This window comes from Mesoplodon densirostris, chromosome 5 (genome assembly GCF_025265405.1).
Source record: "Mesoplodon densirostris isolate mMesDen1 chromosome 5, mMesDen1 primary haplotype, whole genome shotgun sequence".
In the NCBI taxonomy this organism is placed as follows: domain Eukaryota; kingdom Metazoa; phylum Chordata; class Mammalia; order Artiodactyla; family Ziphiidae; genus Mesoplodon; species Mesoplodon densirostris.
In genome coordinates, this window is record NC_082665.1 from 19285358 (window position 1) to 19311333 (window position 25976).

The window sequence follows — 25976 nt, forward strand, 5'->3', positions numbered from 1 at the left end:
GAGCTCAACTGCTTTATATATGACTATCAGCCTACATGTTTCCTTGGTGTCTTTAATGAGTTAAATTTAGCTTTGCATTTATCATATTAATAGTATAAGTAATACCGCAGTTAAATAAATCTGCTCTTATACGCCCTAAGCATTTTATCTTGACTTTATGTGTACTCATAGGCATATATATGATCTTCACTAAAAATTATATGCCTTCTACCAATATTTAAACATGCTTCTTATGTTAAAATTTTTAAATAGTAGCCAAACTGATCCATTTTGTTTAGGGAAAAAAAATGGGATGAATACTGACTGTTCCTTTTACATAGAAATATAAAAAGGAACTATTTCATTTCACTAAAGCCGCTTCCTGAAACCCCACCCCTGATGCCATTGTCAGCACTCTCAACTGTTTTCCTGTTCTTCTGCCCCTTAACAATTCCCTCAAATCAAACAAGAAACAAGGAAGTGTTGGTACAAGTTAGAAAGCAAGCTCTGATTTTTTTTTCTCCTTCTCTTGCCAAATAATCCAAAAAAAAAAAAAACTGGATTTATCCTGGGCTTCCCCAAAGTGATCAGTTTCCCCAAGGTGATCAGTTTTTTGGAAGGTCAAGAACAAAAATGCTTTGGAGATACCCCAGAACAGCAATGGACTGAGCACACACCCCAGGGCCCTTGAGTATTGCCAAGATAGATGCCCAGTTGGACAAAGTCCGTGACTGAGTGCCTCTGGATCCCTGACCAACATACAGCTGTTATATTGCCTAGGCCTCATCAAAAGAACTAATGTTCTTGTTAAATAAGGGTGTTATTGACAAACAGCAAAATCTTACATAAGAGTATTGGAGGCAATAATATTTCAGATCTCAGAGCTTGAGTTCTGGTTTTCACCATCATCAGACCACCAGTCCTTTTATAACATTTTGAAAAGTCTCTCTAACAATGAATTTTAAACCGAACTGACAGAGTTTGGTAGGGGAGTCAGTACAACGGATGTAATTTATAGTAAGTGTTTCAACAAGTGTTCAGGCTTGACTACCAGTGGAAACAATGGCAGTCAGGCGTTTGCCCCCTTACAGATGCGACAAATACAGATGCAGACTGATACAGGGGCCCTGAATTAGTTTTTCTTTCTTCATTTTGTCCAATGGTGAGCTCCGGGAAGATCTACAGTAAGAACTGTGCAGAAATGCTTTGTGTTTATATATAAAGCTGAATTAGGTTTTGGACTCACATAATCGTAAATACATAAATGTCCAGCAGGAATTTAGGAAGCTGTGTACGGTGCAGGACAATTTTTATTTGTGTGGGATTGCCCTGTGCATGCCATCTAGCATCCCCAGTCCCCAGCCACTAAAAGCCAATAATGTCCACCCTCCTTCTCCCATCATAGTGACAACCAAAAACACCTCCACATTCCCCACCATCCCACACTACAGAATGATGTGCATCGAGTTTAAATTGCAGCGCTGCTACATGATTTGGGGCAAGTCACAGAGCCTCTCGGGCTGCTTCCTAGTCTGTAAAATAAAGTTGGTAATAATTGCTAACTCAGAGACAGGGTGTGAGCATTAAATGAGATGGTATGGAAAACTCTTAGCAAAGTGCCTAGAATGTAGTAAATGTTCAGTGATAGTTTTTTGTTTGTTGGTTGGTTTTATTTTGTGTGTTTGTTTGTTTTTAAATAGAACCAGGATCATGTTAGAGAGGTTTTACCAGCTTGTCTCAGAGAGTCACCCTATCACCCAAACAGTATATCCTTAAAATTAATGAATATAACAAGCCATATAATAGTCCTAAAATCTTACCCTTTCTCCCCATCTTCCTCTTCTCCCTCTCCCCAGAGCCTTTTCCTTGTTAATCTTACAGACATGTGCTTGCACACAAAGCTACTGAAAATATCTAAAATTCTCAAAGGATTTCCTTTCATTGTTCATGCAATCCTTATCATCATCAGAGCTTCGAACGCTTACCAAAAATTTGTTGTTTTTCTCAAGAATAATCAGTCAAGTCCACAGAGGGGGTCAGACACTCAGGCATTCTGTTAATTTATATTGAAAAAATAAGCATATCACAAACACAGTTTTCCAATATTTTAGGCTCTTTGACCAGCTGCGATTTGCCTTCAGGGATTTTTATTCTGTGGTTTTCTGAGCCACAAAACTGAAATGGCTAAACTGAAGTGAAGCTGTTGTTTATAAAACAGTTATTCTCATGGATTGTGAAATCATCTGGCTGAAAGCTTTTGTGCTGATAGCATTTGTGTTTGCTCTGCATTTTCATGACTGCCTGACCAGGCCAGCCTGAAGATGAGGAAGATTGCAGTGGCCACCAGAAAGTTTTTGTGGCCAGCAATCAGCTTGTCTGTGAATAATACATACACAAAACACTATAATATTCTTCAAGAGGCACACTAGGTCTTGTAAGATTGTATTGTGTAATTGCATCATGAATTTGCCCTCTGGTACATTTTCACTTAGCCATAAAGCAGCAATGAACAAAGCACTTTAAATGGGGAAATTGAGATTAAATAATGTCTTTCATCAAACGTGCAAGCCAGGGCTTTTCAGGCCCCTCTTATCTATGAGTAAAACTGATTTCCTGCTGATTCCTCCATCACCTTAGGCCTGATGGGGAGGGGAGGTTGTGCTGGGCAACATTTAGCTTAGAACTGGTCTATTACAAGGAATGCCAGAACTAAGAAACTCATAAGTCCTAGTGCGTCCATCATTCTGTTTCTCTCTTTTTATAGGGGACTATTTGATTCAGAGCTGCCGATGGCAGTAGAATAACATATTTCTGCCTAAGTTTTATTTTAACTCTTTAAGACAATCTGTTTCTAATGTTTAATTTACTAAATAGCCAAAGTAACATGTTTTGAACACTATATTGAAGTTACTTTCTGGTTCAACTAGTAACGGTCCATTTGAAAAATTAGAAAGTATTTATTTTGGATTGGGAAGTAATGCACTCCTTTTTCTTGTCAATGTATATTCTTTTTTGCAGTGATGAAATTATCTTTTAGTTATTGATGCCTGATCACTGAACACAAGTTACTTATTTTTTGAATGTTTACTCATATTAAATCAGCCTCACACTGTTAAAGCAGACTAAAGTTTAAGTCACTAAAATTATTATTGTTTATCTTCCTAAAAAATATAGTTTTATTACTGTTTTCAAATAATACATGCACCTTGAAACAGAAAGGCAGAGAAATTTCTAGGAATGATCTCCTTACCCAGAATAAACTAATGACAGCTTTTTGTGGTAATATCTTTCAGACCTTTATCTATGCGCATTTGATGTGTTTCCATATTCCCTTGAGTAATTATGGAATAGGGCTTTATCATTTGTAAGGGTCTTTGGCATATGTTTGCACATTTGAGCCCTGGAAAAAACCAGCTTCCTTGTGACAAAACAGAAGCTCAGAAAGAAGGAGGTTTGCCCAAGAGCGCAGAGAAAACAAGTGGTGGCATTAAAATGGACTCTGAGACTAGACTGACTACTGCATCTTCAGTCCAAATTTAAACCACAAACTCAACTGCTTTCCCCTGAGTGGAATACAGTTTCTAATGATTTTAACATTGATGAAGGTAATCACTTTAAGTTACTTTTTTGCTCCGTGAGTTTGCTTTGGTACGTTCTTACCTTCAACTGAAGCGCCATTTGGGGCTCTTGTCATCAGGAAGCTCTCAAAAAGTACAATGATCCTTCAGTTAACACCATTGTATAAGGAGTAATAAAGTCCCCCACGATACGTTGTTGCAGATGGGAAAAGGGATGAAATACAGAGAAACAGTATTGTTCAAATGTATTTGTGAGTTGTAGAAGGAAGTATGTCTTAATCTGATACATGAATAGAGTGTTAGTTATCCTCACAATAGTTGTCATAGAATATTTCATAAATAGGATATTTAATAAATGCAGTTTTATAGTATTTGAGAGTTTTTGAAATGGATTTTTTAAATTTTTGGTTCCTCATTACAATTAGAAGATAAGTTATTATTTCTATTTTACTTAATGAAGAAACAGCCTCAGACATGGTCATTTGCCCCAAGTCGCCTTGCCTTGTAAATGTTGGGTTTAGATGCCTCCGCCCTCCTTTTCTCCTCTATGGTGCTGCCAGGCTGCATGATAAAGGACCAAACCACCTTTTTCTTTGGATACATCCAAATGTCTTGGTATTCTCAGCAACATTATTTTCTCCTATTTTGAAGACTTGGCTTGCTGCCACTTTCTTCTCCCTTACTGTTCCCTGCTAACGTGTGGCATTCAAAATCAACTTGGGTTTATAATCCCATTTTTGAATTCCCGGGCTGCGTGCATCAGTAAGCTGTATGGTCTTACTGAAATTTTTGATCCAAATGCCATCCCATCGAGCACACCTTCTCTTCCCATGGACACCTCTGCTCACTTTTTCTTACCTTCTTCCTTTTATATTTCCCAGGCCTTACCCAAGAGGCTTTATCCTCCCTCATGGCTTCACTGGCCCCTTGTCCATTATTTATCCTAAAAGCTTTGTTTCTTTCCCTTGCCTGTTTCTTCAAAGACCAGGGTAAGTTCAAGTTAATATTTTCTGAGAATCAGAAGCACTTTGGAAATACCAGCTAATGGTCAACAACAGTGGGCACTATTGTGCTGACTGCAATGTTTTCTTTGGATCAGACCCAAAATACTCGCAAAGGAAAAATTGTGAAAGTCGACAAATATGAAAGGAAGTATTTGCACTTCACACATTTCAACTCTATGTCATCTATTAAATAGAAACCAGTCTTTAAAAATTCAGAGGGGGAGGAAACTCCGGTTTACCTCTTCTACCCTCAAACTGGGAACAAATTTGATTCGCTAAATGGCAGATTATGTGGTGAAACGTTCCTCTCCTGATAAACTCCTGTTTGCATTTCTCCTGGCGATTTAATGGAGTCCTTTTGTAGTTAATTAACTGTAAAATAAAATAAGATTTTTTTTTAAAAAAAGATAAGATTGGATAGTTGTAAAAGGAGATATCTTTAAGATTTTCCACTGCGCTGGGTATAATGTATTTTATTTCTAATCAAAAGCCAAGAAACTATTTCTAAATTCGCTGAGAGGAAAACCCACACTCCCAGCCCCTCTTCTGTGATGTTGCCGCGTATCTTATCCTGGTGAGCACATTTATTAGAAAACTAAGGAGTAGGATTGGCCCATCAATAGCGATAAGCCTTTTGAAGTGGTACCCCTCCCATCCTTGATGCTCAGAATTAACTCACTGTGGTTCTTTTCTAGCTGCTTTTTTTTTTTTTAATAACTTGTGTATTACACATGCTTTTCCTTGCGCTGTGTTCAGGAGCCACGACTTACCATCTCGATTTGTCTTGTTTGCTTTCCGTGTATCTTGCTTCCTGTGCCCAGTCGAGCCTGTTGACGCCCGCCCTGCCGCCGACCGAGGACTGACCACTCGACCAGGTATATCCCGGTGACCCTCCGCCCCTCCGCATCTCGCGCTTGCGCAGACGCAGCCCCTTTCTTGCGGGTCAGCCTCTCAGAATTGCAGATATGGAGAAGCAGGGTTTGAAACGACCATGGAAACCAAACTTTTTAAAACTCCCCTTTGCTTTTCCTTACACTTCATTTCCCAAGTTCCTAATTAGGTGATCATTTTTTTTCTTTCTGAGCGTTCCTTTTGAAACAATAAAAAGGAGCCCTTCCAACGTTTGGTTTTTTCTTTTGATTTTCTGGTTGAGAGGGTTCTGTAGAGCCTGTTGGTCCTCAAAAATGGAAACCAACACAGATGCAGACTCTAGCTGGTGACGACCTGGTTACTGCTGGAACATCTCATTCTTTCTTTCTTGTTTGGTATCCGGATGGTTTGTTTCTAACTGAACTGGGCTCAAACTTGAGTCAGTTCCTCAAGTAGACATGAGTTCGTAAAAATATCAGAATTGGAATATCTTTAGAGACAATAAATTTTTCCATTTTATCTTTTGTGGGTTGTATATACTTATTCTTGATGAGTGTCTAAAACACAGCAGAAGTATGTGCCTAATTTTCCATACAAGTTCTTTATTTTTTATACTACTTAAAACTCCCATTAACACTGATATGGACACTTCTTTTCTTGGTAGTTTCCCAAGCATTAAGAAGAAACACACTTTCACCTTCCTATGTCTCAAATTTAGCTTTAAGAGTAATGTCACACCAAACAAAAGCACATACATGCCTGGTTTTGACCCTGTGCACTACCTCGCCCAACTGATAAGTACCCATTGCTTTCAATGAATCAGAAAGAGAAGTTACTGAATTGACAAATCTGTATATATTCTGGGGAGATTTTACTCCCAACAGTACAAACCTACCCATAAATGTTTTCTTCTGTATCTTCCTAATGTCCCCATGCGGTAATCTAGGAACAGGGCATTAACCTCATATGGAGATGTTAACACAAGGAGGTTGACCTTTGATCCCAGGTTGAGATGCAGGCAGCAGCCAGGCCAGGAGCAGCCCCTGCCCCTCTCTGCCAGCACAGGCTCAGGTTCCATCTGCTTCCCACCACAATCACTGACGAGAAATTCAGAGTCTGCCTTGTGGCACCTTCATGCCTCTGCGCTATAATTAACAGGGCAAGGGGGGCAGTGGAGTGACACATCTTGACAGCCAATCTCCTTGATTTTATGAATCTCTTTCTGTAGGGCTTTTCAGAGAAATTTAAATTATAGTAAGTCAGCCCCAGTTTCAGCTCTTCTAACGTCTTCCTTATTGCAAGTGTCACACAAGTAAATTTCAAGGAACCAGCAGTTGACACATCCCCAGCCTGCTCAGCCCACTGGTAGGGCCCAAGGCTGAGCGAGGGTCTGTTCCATTCTAACTGCAGCTGATACTAGCTTAGGTTGGTCCTTTGCCTTGGGCCTTTTTTAATGGCACTTCCTACTTTATTTTTAAAGGAAGAGATGTTTTTCATCTGCAAGCATGAAATGTGAATTAGAAGCGCCCATTCAACCAATTTTATTAAGTTGCTACATTGAGCACACTGGGCAATTATGTTCCTATTGAAATACCCAGGAAGAGGTAACACCACTGAAGTAGATTTTTTCCTTTTTTAAAAAAATCTAAAATGAAAAGGGCTTTTCCATACATTCTTAAACAAAAACAATTTGTTTTAAAGGAAGAACTTGAGAATACTTAGAGGTAATATACAGATGGGAAGAAGCTCCTTCTAAAGTCTTTGTTGTAACAATAGCAATAGCTCATTTTGATATTTCACAAAGACTCTCCAACTGCTTTGGAGGGTCAAAAGAAATTAAGTAATAAGGCCCCTGTTCTCAGGAGCTTGAATAGAAAGACCACACTTTGTGTATTTAGAAAGATGAGATGGAATTAGAAAGGCACAGAAATACAAAGTAACATAAAGTGTAAACCACCTTGTGATGTTTGTTTGTGATTTGAGCAGATGGGACATTGACCAAGGGGTGCATTAATCAGGGCATTTGCTGGAGATGAGCTTTAAGATAGGTTTTGAAAGGTTTGGGGCACATCCATTGTCAAAGGAGAGGGGAATGTTCTATACAGATAGATGAGAGAATGGCCTGGGCCAAACTTCCTTTCTTATAGTATTGTAAGGCTTGGGTTCCCCAATAGAAGAGGGCCATAGTGGGGAAAGAATGCTCAGATAGGAAGTGAGGGAGATTCTAGCTAAGGTATGTTTATGAACAGTCCTATTTGCTGCATATGTCTTAAGACATGCTCTATATTTTTGTGCTTGTAGTGAGCCTTTCGAGCATTTGGACCAGTTTCCCCCTGTGTTTTCTAGCATTACTTTCGGTTCTTCATCATCACACTTTATGAGACCACGTGGTTGAGTCTAATGTGCTCAATTATATCATTAGATTGTCCAAACTTAGAAACCCTTTCCAGGATTGTCACATCATGTTATTCAATTGATGTCATTGTTTTTTAAATAATCACTGTTGTCACTCTGAAACAAGTAAAGAAAGGGCTTTTGTATAATCACAACTGAGGAAAATGACTTCTCCTTGACTTCCATATCTGAAATAACAGGGTATAGTCACTTCTAGAATGTAGTGTCAAGGAAGGAACACCGTTAATATCAGTGGTGATTTCTAGGGACGGTGACCATTACAGCTACTCCCCTGGGCTTATTTCCAGAGAGCAATAGACTCTGAAGGACAAGTAACACCATTTGACCAGAATAAAGGAGACAAATACAGGCATACCTCGTTTTATTGCTCTTCACAGATGTTGCATTTTTTACAAACTGAAGGTTTGTGGCAACTCTGAAGTGAGCAAGTCTATTGGTACCATTTTCCCAAAAGCATTTGCTCACTTCATGTCTCTGTGTCACATTTTGGTAATTTTGCATTATTTCAAACTTCTTTGTTATTATTATATTATGGTGATCTGTGATAGTGATCTTTGATGTTACTACTGCAAGATTACAACTAGCTGAAGGCTTAGATGATGGTTAGCATTTTTTAGCAAGAAAGTATTTTTAATTAAGGTACACACATTGTTTTTCAGAATAGACTACAGTATAGTGCAAACACAGCTTTTATATGCACTGGGAATCCCCCCAAAAATAGTATGACTCACATTATTGCAATATTCACTTTATTGCGATGCTCTGAAACTAAACCTGCAATATCTCTGAGCTATGTCTGTACATTAGCAGGCTCTTCACAGGGTGGAAAGCTTACCCTTTCCACTATAATTTTAACCATGCTTCTCCAGTCCTAATAAAGGAAACCAGATCCTTTGAGAAAGGTTTCCTGAAGGACATGCTTCCCTTCTTCAAATGAACATGATTCGCGTCTTGCTTAGAGCCTGGTGTCAGAGCTTAGAGAATGAGAGTCTGGTGTCAGAGCTTAGAGTGGAATCAGGACAACTTGGAAAATGCACTTGGTAAAACTGTAAGTGAAGGTCCCTGTGATTTATTTAAAACTTCTCATCACATATCACTATATGCAGTTTCAGCTTATTATCAATGACATTTTCCTGGTGCAAGCTTATTCATTTTTTCCCCTTTTAATGACATTTGCTTAATATATGGAAAGGCTTTTCAGTGAATGACTATACATGCTGTACAAAAATGAACTGGGGAGAGCCCTTTCCACTGAGAGTCCTGCAAACTATTGTGCTATAATTAATTATCTGTTGTTCTGACTTGCTACATGAATTTGAAATTTTTTTGACTATTAAAAGTAATCTTCATGTCCTTTCAGAAAGAGTGTGGGTTTTTCTAGAAGGAAAGACTATTCAAGAGAGTTTTCTTAAAATCTCAGAAATATAATTTTAACTATCGCACTGTTAGATCCTGATGACAGAAAGAGGGTAAGGTATAAAGAAATCACTTTGGTTCTAAAGGGACCTCAGATTTAAAAGGGTTTGTAGAAAAATAAAAGTAGACAACTAATGAGAAATAAAAGAGCATTAATGTCACAGCCCAATAAACATTTGTATCAGGAAGATTAGAGGTCAGAATAAGATGAAACTTATTAGAAAATGCTAATCATTTTAAAGCAAGAACATAAATAAGAATAGAGAGCGCTACAGCTCTTGGGATGGGATTAAGAATCAGGGGACAGTCAGTGAGTGGACCAGTTAAAAGATGAGAGAGAATGGGAAACTGTCCTGCTTTGATTGTGCTTCTGTCTTTCATGTGTATATTAAACAGGATGGTCTTTTGTTAAAGGAAAGGAAAATCCAAGACAGGTGAAGATGAGACAACAAGGCACTAGCCCTTTGTAATATTTATCTATTACTGTGTAATAAATAACCCCATAACTTAGCAACTTAAAAACAAACATTTACCTTCTTATAATGAGTTTCAAGGATTTCAAACATGGTTTAGCTGGGTGCTTCAGGCTCAGGGTCTCTCAGGAGGTTGCAATCAAGACATCTGCCACAGCTGCAATCATCTGAGGGCTTGAAGTTTGGCTAGGGCTGGTGGGTCTTCCTCCAAGATGGCTTGCTCACATGGCTGTTGGCAGGAGACCTCAGTACCTCACCATGTGAACTTTTGAGTGTCCTCACAACATGAGTGTCCTCACAACATGTCAACTGGCTTTCCCCAGACCAAGTGATCCAAGAGAGAGAATACAAAGGAAGCTGCCTTGTATGACCCAGTCTCAGAAGTCATACCCCATCACTTTTGCCATATTCTAACAGTGGAAACAAGTCACTATATCAGGTCTACACCTGAGGAAAAGGGAATTAAATGCCACCTGTTTTTTTTTTTTTTTTTTTTTTTTTTTTTTTTTGCGGTACGCGGGCCTCTCACTGTTGTGACCTCTCCCGTTGCTGAGCACAGGCTCCGGACGTGCAGGCCCAGCAGCCATGGCTCACGGGCCCAGCCGCTCCATGGCATGTAGGATCTTCCCAGACCGGGGCACGAACCCGTGTCCCCTGCATTGGCAGGCAGACTCTCAACCACTGCGTCACCAGGGAAGCCCAATCCCACCTCTTGCTGGAAGGAGCATCCACAAATTTGTGGATATATTTTTAAACTACCACACTTCTCTACTCAAGTCCAAGTTCCTATAAATCATGGGCTGGGAGAACTTGAGGGCAAGATCGTAGAACCCCTCTCCCTGATCTTTGTGGACCGGGAAGATAGGGATAAGAAAACATAGTTGTGACAAGCAGAAGGGAGAGAAGACAGCATCACAATCTACATGCCGGGTGGAGGCTGACATTGATCTTGGGTCCATTTTCAAATAGGTTGTTAAATGGAAGCTTTCTGAGCAGTTGACCAAGAATCAGTGATATGTCACAACAAGCATGGGTTCCTTGGATTTTGTAAAATTATCCTCTTTTCTCTTTGTGTAGACTGTGCTGTTAGACTGACACGTCATACACAGTGGACATTGCTTTTCAATTTCAGCAAGATGTGTGACAAGGTTCACAGCACCTTGTAGACAAGATGTAAGAGTTGATAGACCAAAAGCAGGAAATCAGGTCCCATGGGAGCTGAAGGAATTTGGTAACATGTAGCCCAAGTAAGAGAAAAATCAACAGGAACATGATGCCTCTCCTTGGGTATCTGACCTGTTCAAGGCTATATAGTGCAGAAGGGAGATTTAGGCTTGCTCTGTGTTGAACAGAGTGGAAGTTATAAGGAAACTGATTTTGGCTTAATGTAAGAAAGGCCATTCTAGTAGACAAAGCTGTCCAAAAATGGAGGCAAACTGATAATTCCTCTCTGTTTAAGGAGAGCTGAGAGTTTACCCCTGGGTGGGAACACCAGAGAAGAGATGATTTTAGAAGCCATTCTCATCCTAAAATTCTGACTTTTGATATTTAAACGCTGCAACGTGGAAACGATATTTATACTTTGTAATTTCACTTTTTGTTTTAAAAATTTGCGTTTTGATTTTAAGCTTCAAATTACTATCTGAAAAATTAAATTCATTATAACAATTAGTATAAGAATCATATAGCAATTTATAGAGAAAGAAGAGTTAGTACGTTAGAAATTCTGTTAGTCCCACAGAAGCATTTTTCAAAAATTATGTACTGCAGTTCTTTATTCAGCAGATGAACCATTTACATTATGTATCTATAACTAAAGCACTTAACTAAATAAATGATATGATTTTTACAGTGCTTCACTGCATAGATGCACGAACATAATTTATTTGTAATTGGAACAAAGTCCTAACTTAGCAGTTTTGTTCTGCCAGGTAATTAATACTCATTTTTAAAGCCTTTTATTATTTTTTCTGAAGGAATGAGAGCACATGGAAAAAGACATATAATAGGCTACACAGTAAGCACCTAAACCAAGCGAGCATATTCTAGGAGCAAATCCTTTCCAGCCTACCAACTAGCATTTAACTTCTGTCTTTTTCCCCATTTTAAAAAAAAAAAATTATAGCATGTGTTTAAAGGCAATAGAAGCCTGAAGTGCAAATTTCTTTAATCTTTAATTTCTTTTTGTTTAAAATAGGTAGTGGTTAAGGATTTAAATATAGGGTGTCATTTTCTGGAAGAAAGTCATTAATCTATTTTCCTCTAACTTCAGGCCTAGAGAGAAGGTTCTGGTAGGCTTTGTGTTGTAATGTTATTGTTTATAGATAAAACAAATGGACTGGTCTGCGTATTTTGATTATGGTGTAATGCTTATGGTATCATGCAGGTTCGGGGTTGACAAATATCAAGACAGAAGAGATTTCGGAAGTGAAGATGGATGCAGAGTTCCGACATGATTCAGGTTATGAAGTTCATCATCAAAAATTGGTAGGTGACATAATCTACCTCTTTAGGCCACTCTGTCTTGCCAAATGACTTTCGTTCCTCTTGGGTCAGAAATCCAGTTAAGGAAAAGATTAAAACAAAAATAAAACACTTGCCTATAGGAGCATCATGAAAACGTGAAGAAAAGAAAAAGAGGCTCTTTATATAGTAGTTCTTTAGGTCTAGGAAGCAGCTGAGCCCACGTTGGGTTTAAAGTGGAATTACTTTGTATTCTAGCAGCCATTTTAATTAGCCTCCTGTCTGTTTTCTAGGAAATCAGGTTTATCATAGGTTTGTGTGAAGGATCGAAATCTCAAATAAAACATGTGTAAACACTACTTGGGTTCACAGAACAGCTTCACAGCCGTTGGCTTAATTTCACATTTGTAACTCTTCCCCTGGGCTTCATTGCCTCTCTCTCACCCCTCCTTTCTGTCCCCTCCCCACATTTTAAATTCTTCCTCGGTAGTGGGATGTGTGGGACTCCCGGACGTAGGTAGAGGGGTAGGTGAGCCAGACTGCATTGTGTTCCCAGCAGTGTGTTCAACAGAAGGCTTGGGCAAGAAAAACTGTGGCTTCCTTTTCAGACAAAATTGCCCTTTTTCCCCCCAAATGTTACAAGTGGAGTAAATCAAAAGGCATCCATCTCATAGGGAGGGTGGGAGGGAGGGAATGCAAGAGGGAAGGGATATGGGAACAGATGTATATGTATAACTGATTCACTTTGTTATAAAGCAGAAACTAACACACCATTGTGAAGCAATTATACTCCAATAAAGTTGTAAAATATATATATATATATATATATATATATATATATATATATATATATATATATTAAAAATTAAATAAAATAAACTAAAACATAAAAAAAAGGCACCCATCTCCCTTAAGGTTACATAAAAACCTTTACCGAAAGCTTCAGATAAATCAATCCTGCATTATGCTAGGGTTCCTCCCACCTTAAGAGTAAATAAGCCCAGCAAGTGGCTTAAATTAATAAAGAAGACAATTTTGTTGCACATTCAGTAGTGAACAAGAGTGGTAATCAAATTCTGAAAGCAGTAATAATACTTGAGAAGGACTCACAGGCACTTCCTATGTTTTTGTTTGTGTGTGTGTATACATGTGTTTTTCCCTTTCAAGGGGAAACTGTCTTTCCACTATCCATAAATAAAATTTGTAAATCCAAGTATTAAACTCCAACAGAAACCCCTATAAAGTATAGTGTATGCCTCTTTTCACTCTAAACAATTGAGGCAAGTTCAAAATTGACTTGAGATTCAGATTTGCATTTTAACTCCCATAATCTTTTTGATAAAAGCACAGTGAACTTTTTGAAGTCCGGTTTTCGTTGGCAAGTTAATCCAGTGTCAGTTATTATAGAATCAGGGGCGCTCTTGATCTGGCTGATGCTGAAGAGGTTAATAAAAACTTGTGGAATCTGTTGAGGATTTGGGAGCTGGTGGGGCAGAGAGCTGAAGATTAATGTCTGGATTTGTGTTTTCTGGTGCTTGTGTCATAAAAGCCCATCTCCGCAATGACACTAACTCCTGTAATACGACCGTGACTAATGGCAGAAGCAGCAGTTAAGAGAATCAGCTCCCTCTACAGAACTAGTTGATGAAATAATGTACTATAATTAGTGCAAGACATGTTATAAAATTACAGTATTTTCTTAAAGACATAGGAAGATGTCCAGACTTGCATTCATTTCTGATTACCTCATACTTTTATCGTTAGCTAATTAATGATTCGCTTTTTATAAATATGTTGAGTGAGCATATTTGTTTAGAAAGGGGCATAATTCTGAACAGTTTCTAATTTTGTTGCAGATATACCATAAGTAAAACTCTTTTAGAAATTCGCTTTATTTGCTGTATTTCATGTTGCCTTTTCAGACTGCTAGGACGTTAGTTCTAGCCATGACAGTCAGTCATTATACTATCTTGAGATTATACTCAAAGAATTATTTAGGGAGCTGTTTTTATTAATTTACATAGCAAATGTGGTATATGTTCAGTAGTAGTTGGGCCAGATGATCTGTCATAAGATCATCTCCTTACATAAAAAATGATAAAAGTTGCAGTGTGTTTTTATAATTCCATTCAAGTAAAGTTGAAAAATAATGACTTGCGTTTATAAACAGTATGAAGGAATGTAGTGTAATAAATTTATCACTGAATAAATTTCTTCTTTACAGTATTCTCTAAATTCTTTTCATGTTTAACACAAATAAACATCAAGAATAAAACAACATTTTTAGTTGAGTTGCCAGAGACAACATAGTAAGAAAGCATGTGTTAATGTGTCGCTATTAAAATTCCTATCTTGTTGCCTACTACTTCTTCTCTTTGAAATAAGTGCCTTTTAAGCATTATGCTTCTCAAGGTTAATTAGTGTCTTGCTGGATTATTGTGGCTGAAAGTAGGTAAGAAGATGTCTTTTTTCTTCTGTTTAATGCCTTTGTTTCAGAATGCTTGTTCCTATGTATTAAAAATGTCCCTCTAAGGAAATGAAGGCATCTATAGTTTGGAAAAGCACCTAAGGCATAGTGGTCATGCGTCAGGTCTCCCAGCTTAAACCTGCTGTGACTGGGAAAATACTGACCTCCTTTCATAATCACGATCCGTGCCTTGCCAGTTTTTGATAGATCCGAGAGCTGCCATCCCCCTCTTACAGAATGTTCCATCTGTCAAAGGGTTTCAGGTCCCTGCAGGCTTCTGTTTTGCCTTTCTGGAGACATGTGGGGGATGGAGGGAAGTGGACTTTCTAGGGCTGGGGAAGCCACCTGTTGTACATCATTCTATAGACTACAGATGTCATTCTTAGTAAGTAGAACGTGGGGTTTTTTTCTCAAGTACGCACCAAATAATTGAATGACCAACAACTCAAACTTACGGCATAAAATATATACAGAATATACTGAAACTTTTCACATACCTCATCCAGATATCTCCCGCAATTACAATCCTTTCTCTTGCATTTGTTTTCAAGGTGTTCTTTGCAGAAGATGTGGGTTCAAACAAAGGTGCAATCATTGGACTCATGGTGGGCGGTGTTGTCATAGCAACAGTGATTGTCATCACCCTGGTGATGCTAAAGAAGAAACAGTACACGTCCATCCATCATGGTGTGGTGGAGGTAAGTAAATGTGGCTGCGTGTTTGCAAGTGGGAGTTAAAGACTGTGAAGAAAATCTTGCTGGGTGTTAGACGAAGAATTAACCAAGTATCTCTTCTCTGAACAAACAATCCATATTGCTGCTCAAGTTGCAGCTATTTTCTTGCTTCTGATTTTTATTCATTCCAACTTATAACTACTGTATCAAGACATTGGGGATATATGCTGCTATTTCCACTTCTTATAATTTGTATTGAAATATCAAAATAATACTAATGGTAATGCCTGGCTTACAGTTATTGTAATTACGGATATTGTGATTACAGGCATTTAAAAGAAAAAATAACAGCAGAAGTTACAAATGAAAAAGGAAGTGGAAGGCTGCTTTTAAAAAAAATTTTTTAAGCACATTTATTCCTGGATTTTTTTATCTTAAATAATTTCATTTCTAACTCAAGCCAGGTAATAGTAAATAATTTTCAGTAAAGAGTCTTACCTTTAAAGTCTCACAGAAAATCACATTGTACCAAAAGGCTGAGTGAAATATACAAGGTTGTTCAAGACCTTTAACCTGTCACCCTGCACATCCACCTGAAATATCTTAGTTTCAAAGTGTTAGTGCAGTGGCACTGGAGGTGGAGAGAAGACCCACAAAGTGACAATTACATTTACTTGAGACTGTCCAAACACCCCAACCTGTGAGAAACAGGAGTATGTACAGCACAGAGGTAACGAGTTACACCAACAAAATAGAGTAAGCTGCAGGATTCAAATATGATGCCTTAAACCCATGATACAGAATATTTTAAAATAAAATTAAATGTGCAAATAAGTTCTTTGTATGCATTTAAAATGCAGGGTTTAGGGGAGGAACCTCACAGTATATGTATTTTTTAGGAAACTGTTAGGGAAAGTGAATTAATACATCTTGAGAAGTTTAGAATTTTTAGAACTCAAAGAGATCTCAATGATCAGTTAATTGATCTTCTCATTTTCTAGATGAGAAAACAGACCCAGAGAGAAGACATGTCCTTTCAATGTCAGATTCCATAGAGCCAAGTTCACAGTACAGATTTCCCCACATCCTGTCCATAGCTTTTTCCATCAGAGCAAAGTTCAGATATTTCCAGTGAGTTAAACTTCTCACTAACCCCAAGGAAATGTGCTCCAAACCATTCTTGATTATAGGAGGGTAGGAACAGTTTAAATAAATTAAATTTGGGGCAAAGCCAGAAACCTCATTTAGTTCAGCACTTGGAACATCCAGGCTCCTTGTTTACAGGAGCTGCTGATGGAAATTGGTTTTGAGTCATGTGTTCCATGTCCATCCTGGTGTGGATGTGCTAAAGAACAGTGAAATGAGTGAATCCAGGAAATAGGTGGCAAGATGTATAAGAACTGAATGATTGACAGATAGGAGGGTGAGCACATAAATAAGCGACAACAACACCATGAAGTGTGGGGCGCGGCTCTTCATAATAGTATCTCTGAGCTTCTGTCCTTTGAAACAGTGTAAGATGTATTATTAGTAGCGTTATTAGCATCAGTAATCTTGTTTCTACTCAAAACAATTTTTTTTCATTTTAATTCCATGATTGAGCAAAAAAAGGAAACTGTTTTCATACTTGAATAATTCAAAAGCCCATTTACATTTTTTAATATAATCATACATTTTAATGGCCTTGAACTGATGAATCCACCCAAGCGGTGGCTTCCTTTTTATCAAAGTGCCCATCTTTGGTGCCAAAGGACAAAGAGCCTACATCAGTTTGCTCAGGCTGCCATAGCAAAGCCACAGACTGGGTGGCTTAAACAACAGAAATGTATTTCCTCACAATTCCTGAGGCCTCTCTCCTGGGCGCATAGGTGTCCTCCCTGTGCCTTTACATCATCTGCCCCTGTGCAGGTCTGTGTCCTAATCTCCTCTTCTTGTAAGGACACTAGTATTAACTGCATAAGGTCCATACTAATGACCTCATTTAACCTTAATTTCACCTTTAAAGACCCTCCAAATACAGCTATATTGTGAGGTATTAAGGATTAGGTTTTTAGCATCGGAATTTGGGGAGGACACAGTTCCGCCCATAACAGAGGCCAGTGATGCTGGGTGGTAAAACAAAGCATCTCAGGAGCTCTTTGCCATGATTGCCATGATTGTGCATGAGACTTACCAGGTACTGATTTCAAAGGACACCTTCCCCAGGTCCCACCCAAGACCTAGGAAAACAGAATTTCTAAATAAGAGGCTGGAAATCTGAGTGTAGAAAATGTTCGCAGCTGAATCAGACATGCAGTCAGTTTTGAGAATCACTGATGTATATATAGTGTTACCACTCCTGCCTCTTTGTTGTCTAAGCAAACCTTAGGGGGTAGAAAATGGTATCTCCTTGTCTCCAAGCTCACTAGTCTCTAACTAGTCGCCTTTTAAGCCTTCTTACAGCTGCCTAGGTTAAATGTTTATTTTGGTTAGCTAGCAAGAAAAGTCTCCTTGGTTTTGGAATATTAGAGCAGTTGATGCTTTAACATGAGTTCTGAAAAAAAATTAATTAATTTTTAAACCAGAAGACATCCTTGTAGGGAGGGCAGTCAATCAGCCCTTCTCTTGGTATTTATTTTGTTAGCTACTTGAGAGCAACTAGGAACCTCTAGAGTGACTGCCCCACCTCCTTTTGTGTTTCTTTGCTTCATTTCCTCTCACTTCCTTCTTCCTTAAAGTAACGATGTTGTCAAGAGCCGGGAAACCATCCCTTTTTCCCTGGAAAGGCCTTCCTTTCTCTCCATTCCTTAGGTAACCCTTCCTCAAGCTCCGTGTTGAGCCAGCGTTCAACACAGAGCTTGAGGAACTTCAGGCTAACTTCATCTAAGGTGCTTGTCACCATCCCTGCCCTCAGGAAGGTGATAGTCTACCTGTGGTGATTGCACTTGGACACAGAGAGCTGCAACCCAGCCTAGACACCTAGGGTGCCTCAAGTGGTCTGGGTGATGAAGGGTGCTGGGGGGTTTCAACATGACTGCTCTCAGAATCTACGCCGAATTAAGTGATCCTCCTACACACATTTCTCTGCCTGTCTTAGCAGGCTGTCACCCTCAAGGACATGGAAATAACTTTATTGCCAGCTCTGGTTAACCTATTTCATTAATGAGTAACCTTATTTCACTAAGAACAAACATGAGTAAATGGGTATTCCCAGATGGATGGGTCTAAGTCTGTCAGAACAGAATACAGTCACACTTCACGCCATCCGTGCATGAAGGAGAAATCACGAAAAAAGGCTTGGTGTCCAGGAAATCACTCCTTCTTAGAGGAAAAGATTCCTGCAGAAGTGAAAGCAAGCCCAGTACTTTTATTAATAGAATCGTTACCCGGTGGAAATGAGCAGTTGCTAGTTTTTGTTTTGAAAAACTTCTCTGGTGGCGCAGTGGTTGAGAGTCTGCCTGCCAATGCAGGGAACACGGGTTCGAGCCCTGGTCCAGGAAGATCCCACATGCCGCGGAACAGTTGAGCCCGTGCGCCACAACTACTGAAGACTGAGCGCCTAGAGCCCATGCTCTGCAGCAAGAGAAGCCACCACAATGAGAAGCCCGTGCACCGCAATGAAGAGTAGCCCCTGCTCGCCGCAACTAGAGAGGACCTGTGCGCAGCAACAAAGACCCTATGCAGCCAAAGATAAATAAATAAAATAAATTTTAAAAAAAAGAAAAACTAAGCAATAAATATTGATTTAATGACTTGCTTATTCATAAGGCCAGTGTAAGTCATTAGCCATGGTTTCCCAAGGAGATGACAGTGCTTCATTTGTGCTTCAAGCAGTGACAAGATAGCCTTCTGTTATTCTGTTTTCCAAATGTGTGCACCATCTCTGGTGGCTGAGTATCCCAGCGCCTGCTGAATTACCCACCATTGTCCTGCTGTAATTAGGTTCTGCAAAGCCCATTGATCCCAGGTTCTGTTTAGTAGCAGACGGGCCTTTTCTACACTGACGTCAGTTGACACTGAGTATTTTAAAATATATATTGGGGCCTCCCTGGTGGCGCAGTGGTTGAGAGTCCGCCTGCCGATGCGGGGGATACGGGTTCGCGCCCCGGTCTGGGAGGATCCCATATGCCGCGGAGCGGCTGGGCCCGTGAGCCATGGCCGCTGAGCCTGCGCGTCCGGAGCCTGTGCTCCGCAGCGGGGGAGGCCACAGCAGTGAGAGGCCCGCATACCGAAAAAAAAAAAAAAATTAAAAAAAATAAAAATTAAAAAAAAATAAATAAATAAAAATAAAATATATATTGGAGTAGTATGTCCACTACTCCTCATCTTTAATAAGAAGGGGGGGGCACAAATTCTCTTTATGGAAGGACATAAAACAATTTTTCTTTCACAGATCTGATAACTAGGACACCAGAAGTCTCCCATCCCCACCCCCAGTCATCTCATGAATGATCTAAAGAAGAGAGTTGCTTATTTAGCTTTTTATGGAGATATGGCATATGACTCTTTCTAATGAATGTGCTCTCAGATTGGTGACATTATAAAAATAGGTCCTTATGGGTCCTTTCTTCCTGGCAAAAAGTCAATTTTTAGTGGTGGCACCTAGCAACCGCTATAGCAGTCAGACAGATTGGTCAGGTTAAATTGGAAGCAATGGTAAGAAAAAGTGAAGATGGACTCAAAATCTTCAGGTGGCTGGAAGTGAACTGCAGGAGGAGAAATTGGACGGTCAAAGGAAATCCTCAGCGTAGCGGGAGAGTTCCAGGGCATGCCTGAAGAATTACTTGATGTAGGTGCTAAATATAACTGAACTACTTATAAAGAGATGGAAATATAATTAAGAAAATGAACATGTATACTGTAGAGTAGAAAACCAATACTGTAAGGTTACTAGAAGGGATAAACCATTAGCTTGAAAATGTCATTGCTGTTCTCTTTGCTTGTGCTTTTCCTTCCCATGTTCCTGGTGTTTCTGATGTTATTACACTCTCCGGTTATTTTGCATGTTTAGTTTGTCTTATCCTCCATTCTTTGTCCACCTAGATGACCTGAAATGGAAAGTCTTAGGGGCCGGGATTCTGTTGTTGGGCCATGCATAAAGGGACACCCATCAACACACATCCTGCTGATTACTATACATAATAAAATTAAAATACAGTGTCCACTGGCCCTCCTCCAAGCTTAAAGTACCTACACGAGAAACGGGATAGCAGGGGTAACCAGAAATTAAGGAGAGACCCAAATAGATTTTATGGAGAGACCCAAATAGATTTTATGTCTACAGTCTAGTGGTTGAGCTATAAATTCTTCTGGATATAATGAAGGAATAAATAGCTCCAAAGAGTCAAGGTCAGGGAGAAAGGGGTAGGAAGAGGGCATTAGCCAAACAGTAGTCAAAAGTTCTACTCAAGGTCATATTAGGACCAGATGAATCAGACTCTTTGGGCTCAGCTCTCAGTGTGTGTCAGCAGCAGTGACCTGTGGAAGTCCAAGCTGGGGTGCAGCACAGGGGCCCTGGGGTCTCTAACAAAGATGAAGACTTCAGATCAGTCACTGCTCCCATAAAGTCCAGAGAGTGCAGAGAGGGGATGCTCAGAGGTGCTGTGCTGGATGGGTTTTCATCTCAGCAAGTGACACAAGTTCCTGCCCCAGGGAGCAGATGGGGATTCTGTCCCCCACTCCATTGTTCTATGGTTCCTTGCAGAATAAGCACCACTGGCTACATCTTGCCCCAGCTCCATTTGAAGGGAAATAGTGAGTGACAGATGGCTGAGCCTTGCTGGGGAGGAAGGCTCCATCGACATGGAGTTTATCCACGGACATGAGTACTGTGTTTCACTTTTAGCTCTCGAGGGGTTGGGAATAAAAAGATGCAATCCACACTCCTTGGGTGCCATGTTGTAAAGGCAATCCCTTCTGCTGTAGCTCCTGAGCCCTCTGAGGCCTGAGGGCCAAGCCGCCCCACTGCAGGACTGGCAGAACAGCTGCCCTCCCAGTGGCAAAGGGTCCTGAGGATTAGCAAGTAGAAAAGAGACCAAGAAAAGACAGGAAAGTTAGCTGCCTGGCTTGCATACAGCCTCTGAGGCTCACATTTACTGGCAGGGCTCTCTTAAAGAGTTGGGCTTTGGCCTTTGAAGAGAAGAGCAACTATTAAGTTGCCAGGTGTTCCCCTGCCCTTGATGAATGCAGCCAGTATGAGGGTTGACGTGGCTCCAGGGGGAGATACAAGTTTAATACTCCAACAATCAAGCAGCGCTATGTTTTCTTCTACACTCAGAAACATAGCAGCTTTGTGCTTGATCTCCTGGGCAAGATTTTTTTTAATCTCCACATTCTTTGAAATATCAGTTAAGAGGTGGCACAGCGCGAAAAGAAGCCCAAGTTCAAATGGCATAGGGCTGCAGACAGGCTGTTTCCAGATTTGGAGAATGAATGAAATCTCTTGTTATTGGTGCTGACCTTTTTTTTTTTTTTTTTTTTTTTGCGGTACGCGGGCCTCTCACTGTTGTGGCCTCTCCCGTTGCGGAGCACAGGCTCCGGACACATAGGCCCAGGGGCCATGGTTCACAGGCCCAGCCACTCTGTGGCATGTGGGATCTTCCCGGACCGGGGCACGAACCCGTGTCCCCTGCATCGGCAGGCGGACTCTCAACCACTGCACCACCAGGGAAGCCCGGTGTTGACCTTTAATGGTGGCGTTTTAACTTACAAGCCAGTGGCTAATGACGCAATTGCCAGTTAAAGCAAGGTGACCTCATTTGTTGACAACAGAGCAGATCAAAGGAAGAGAAAGGGATGAAAAAACACCAGTGATTATTCCCCCAGGGCCAGCGATGGTGAGCCGTGTCCTCTGAGGGGAATTTTATGTCTTTTTATTCCAGCTGCCTTGAGATTAGCCAAGGTGATCATTCCAACTCATGATCAGACTGAAAGGCGTCAATTGGTCCATGAGGTGGAGTCATACAAAGTAACCTTGGGGGAACCAGATTACTCCAGTTTTATTGAGATATATTGACATATAACACTGTATTAGTTTTAAGTTTGCAGCATGATAATTTGATATATGTATATATTGTGAAATGATTACCAAAATAAGTTTAGTTAACAACTATCACTTCACATAATTACAATTTTTTTCTTGTTATGAGAACTCTGAAGATCTGTTCTCTTAACGACTTTCAAATATACAGTGCAGTATTGTTGACTATAGTTACCATGCTCTACATAACATCCCCAGAACTTATAACTGGAAGTTTGTGTCTTTCGACCATCTTCACCCATTTCAACAACTCTGCAACCACCAGTCTGCTCACTGTATCTATGATTTGGGTTTTTTTAGATTCCACATATAAGTGAAGTCCTATAGTATTTCTCTTTTTCTCTGTCTGACATTTTGCTTAGCATAATGCCCTCAGGGTTCATCCATGTTGTCACAAGCTGCAGAATTTCCTTCTTAATTATGGCTGAATAATATTCCATCATGTGTGTATCACATTTTCTTTATCCATTCATCCATTAATGGGCACTTAGGTTGTGTCCATGTCTTGGCTATTGTAAATGATACTGCACTGAACATTGGGGTGCAGGTATCTTTGCAAGATAGTGATATCATTTCCTTTGGATACATACTCAGAAGTGGAATTGCTGGGTCATATGGTAGTTCTATGTTTGGTTTACTGAGGAGCCTCCATACTGTGTTCCATAGTGACTGCACCATGCTTTCGGTCTAAATTATTCATTAGCCGGTGTGGTTTAGTCATGATGTATCAGTCGCCCTCCATCCCCTAGACCTAGTGTCCTAGCACCAACACACCCACTCTCTGGTGTTTGTCCTTCGTCGGGTTCAGGGGGAAAAGCCGCTTCAGGAGCTAGATGTCACTTTGCAGCACTGGACAGTGGAGAACAGGTCTGCGGCATTCTCCTGGAAATGATGAAGGGACCCCAATCACATCATGTACAGAATAGAAAACATCCCTTTGAAAGAAAAACCAACTTCTGGACAGCACATCTTACCCTTTCCTGTGGAAGACGTGCTTCTTCACTCTGATTAAATTTGCGTTGATTTTCTCCATCTTCCAGTGGTTTTACAGAAGTTTTAAAGCAATCATAACAAAACTAAGCTTTCATTTATTCAGCAAAGAGTTAAGTATTTGCTTCCTCTCTTCTGTGGACTATTTGAGGTACAGCAAATATACTAGAAACCTAAACATCCCCCCGCACACCCCAACACATACCTGGCCCAGCCTGCAGAGAGTAAATAAGTGTAGCTCTGGCCTAACAGTGACAGTGAGGGGAGGAACACAAGTTTACAACTGCTGGTCTGATCTTGGAGGGGAACCACCATATCACAGAGGGAATCTCTTTAAACCTTCGGATGACACACTTTTAGAATCTTAGTGCTAGGTTAAAAAATAATAATAATCTGGAACAGCGTGTTCTTTCTGTGTCTGTTAATATCTTTTGATATACCTATATCATAATTTTAATTAAAAGAGTCTTTCTTTAACATCTTAAATTTAGTGAACACGGAGACAAACTAAAACGAGCTCGGGGAGATATTCAGCAGTCTTCCTTTCTACTTTGCTGAATCTCTCTCCATAATACTGTTGGCTTTTTTTTCTAGCTTAACGCCACACTTTTCAAGTAAGGGAGTCTTTCCTGGAAGCCTTTTGTCTTTTTTCGAGCCAACAGGGGAAGAAAAAAATATTTATTGCCCTAGATGTATCCAGTTACTATTCAGTTGGGGAAGCAACCAATGAGCGCTTCGCAAGCAAAGCCAGCAGGTCAAGGTTTTAAGCGCCACCTAGTGGTAGATGGAGCATCTGCATAACTGGTGGGCACAGGCGTTCTGCTCTATGTCAAAGTGGTGAAGAAAGAGGGAAAATTGTGGGTGTTCTCAAATCTTGGCCAGAGAAGAGTACAGTGCACCTTATCTTTTTACTGCTTCTCCGTGTACTCTTAAAAGATTGCTTTTCTTAACGCATTTGTCCTCGTTCTTGCTTTGCAGGTTGACGCAGCTGTGACCCCAGAGGAGCGCCACCTCTCCAAGATGCAGCAGAACGGCTACGAAAACCCAACTTACAAGTTCTTTGAGCAGATGCAGAACTAGACCACCACCGCAGCAGCCTCTGAAGTTGGACAGCAAAACCATTGCTTCACAACCCATCGGTGTTCATTTAGACAATAATGTGGAAAGAAACAAACCCTTCTGTTTTATTATTTACTCATTATCGCCTTTCGACAGCTGTGCTGTAACACAAGTAGATGCCTGAACTTGAATTAATATACAGATCAGTAATGTATTCTCTCTTCACATTTCAGTCTCTCCACTACATTATTAATGGGTTTTGTGTACTGTAAAGAATTTAGCTGTATCTAACTAGTGCATGAATAGATTCCCTCCTGATTATTTATCACATAGCCCCTTAGCCAGTTGTATATTATTCTTGTGGTTTGTGACCCAATTAAGTCCTACTTTGAAATATGCTTTAAGAATCGATGGGGGATGCTTCATGTGAACGTGGGAGTTTAGCTGCTTCTCTTGCCTAAGTATTCTTTTCCTGATCACTATGCATTTTAAAGTTAAACATTTTTATGTATTCCAAATGAGTTAGAGGATTTTTTTTTCCACAATGGCATTTTACTGTACAGATTGCTGCTTCTGCTATATTTGTGACATAGGAATTATGAGGATACACGTTTATTTCTTTGTGCCTGTTTTATGTGCACACATTAGGCATTGAGAATTGAAACTTTTTTTGTCCACGTATCTTCGGATCTTTGATAAATAAAAGAATCCCTGTTCATTGTAAGCACTTTTACAGGTGGGGGAGGGTGGGATGGGATTGCTCTGCTGGTCTCCAATTACCAAGAATTCTCCCCAAAAATTTTCTGCAGGATGATTGTACAGAATCATTGCTTATGACCATGATAGCTTTCTACACTGTATTACATAAATAAATTAAATAAAATGACGCTGGGCAAGAGTTTTCTTTGAAGGATGACTATGGATGTTAAATATTCAAAGTAATTTTGGGTGGGGAAGAAGAGGTAGATTCAGTTTCTTTCACCCAGTCTGAAACACTTTATTTATGATACAAAAAAAAAAAAAAAAGAAAGAAAGTGGAAGGAACAAAATCAGGGAATGCGGAAGGCAAGCCTAGACAAACCCTTTGAGCTTTGTCTTCAATTTGTATAAAACGGTGTTTTCATGTAAATAAATACATTATTGGAGGAGCGCCATTGTGCTGGTGTGAATGATTCCATGGTAACAACCTTCTGAACCTTGAGTCATCGCAAGACTGCTAAGAACATTCTAATGGTGGGCATCCACACCTGTGGTGTCTTAGCTGTAAGTCTGAGCAGGAAATCGGGGCCAACAGGCAACTCCCAGTGCTAGTAAAATACTTCATAGACCTAATTCAGTTTTTACTTGGTGCAAACTATTTTGCTGCCATATCTTCGTCCTCATGTTTGTCCCTGTCTTAGTCCATTCAGGCTACTATAATAAAATTATAAGCCACTGGGTAGCTACTGGGTTTCTCACAGTTCTGGAGGCTGGATGTCTGAGATCCGGGTGCCAGCATGGTCAGGTGAGGGCCCTCTTCCAGGTCGCAGACTTCTTGTATCCTCATGTAGAAGGGGCTAAGGCCTCTCTG

General features: G+C 40.0%; 1 protein-coding gene across 6 annotated transcripts in view; it reads left to right on the plus strand.

Moving 5' to 3' along the window:
- Nucleotides 1–25292, plus strand: part of APP (amyloid beta precursor protein) — a 279498-nt gene extending 254206 nt beyond the window's left edge. For 3 of the 6 annotated variants that reach the window (XM_060098598.1, XM_060098593.1, XM_060098595.1), the window contains 4 exons: nucleotides 5383–5436; nucleotides 12122–12222; nucleotides 15217–15363; nucleotides 24326–25292. In XM_060098598.1, the coding sequence (XP_059954581.1) occupies nucleotides 5383–5436; nucleotides 12122–12222; nucleotides 15217–15363; nucleotides 24326–24427 (404 nt within the window). In that variant the 3' untranslated portion in view covers nucleotides 24428–25292. The remainder of the gene's footprint in view (nucleotides 1–5382; nucleotides 5437–12121; nucleotides 12223–15216; nucleotides 15364–24325) is intronic. The other 3 variants (XM_060098597.1, XM_060098599.1, XM_060098594.1) reach the window with 1 other exon arrangement.
- The last annotated feature ends 684 nt before the right edge of the window (nucleotides 25293–25976 follow it).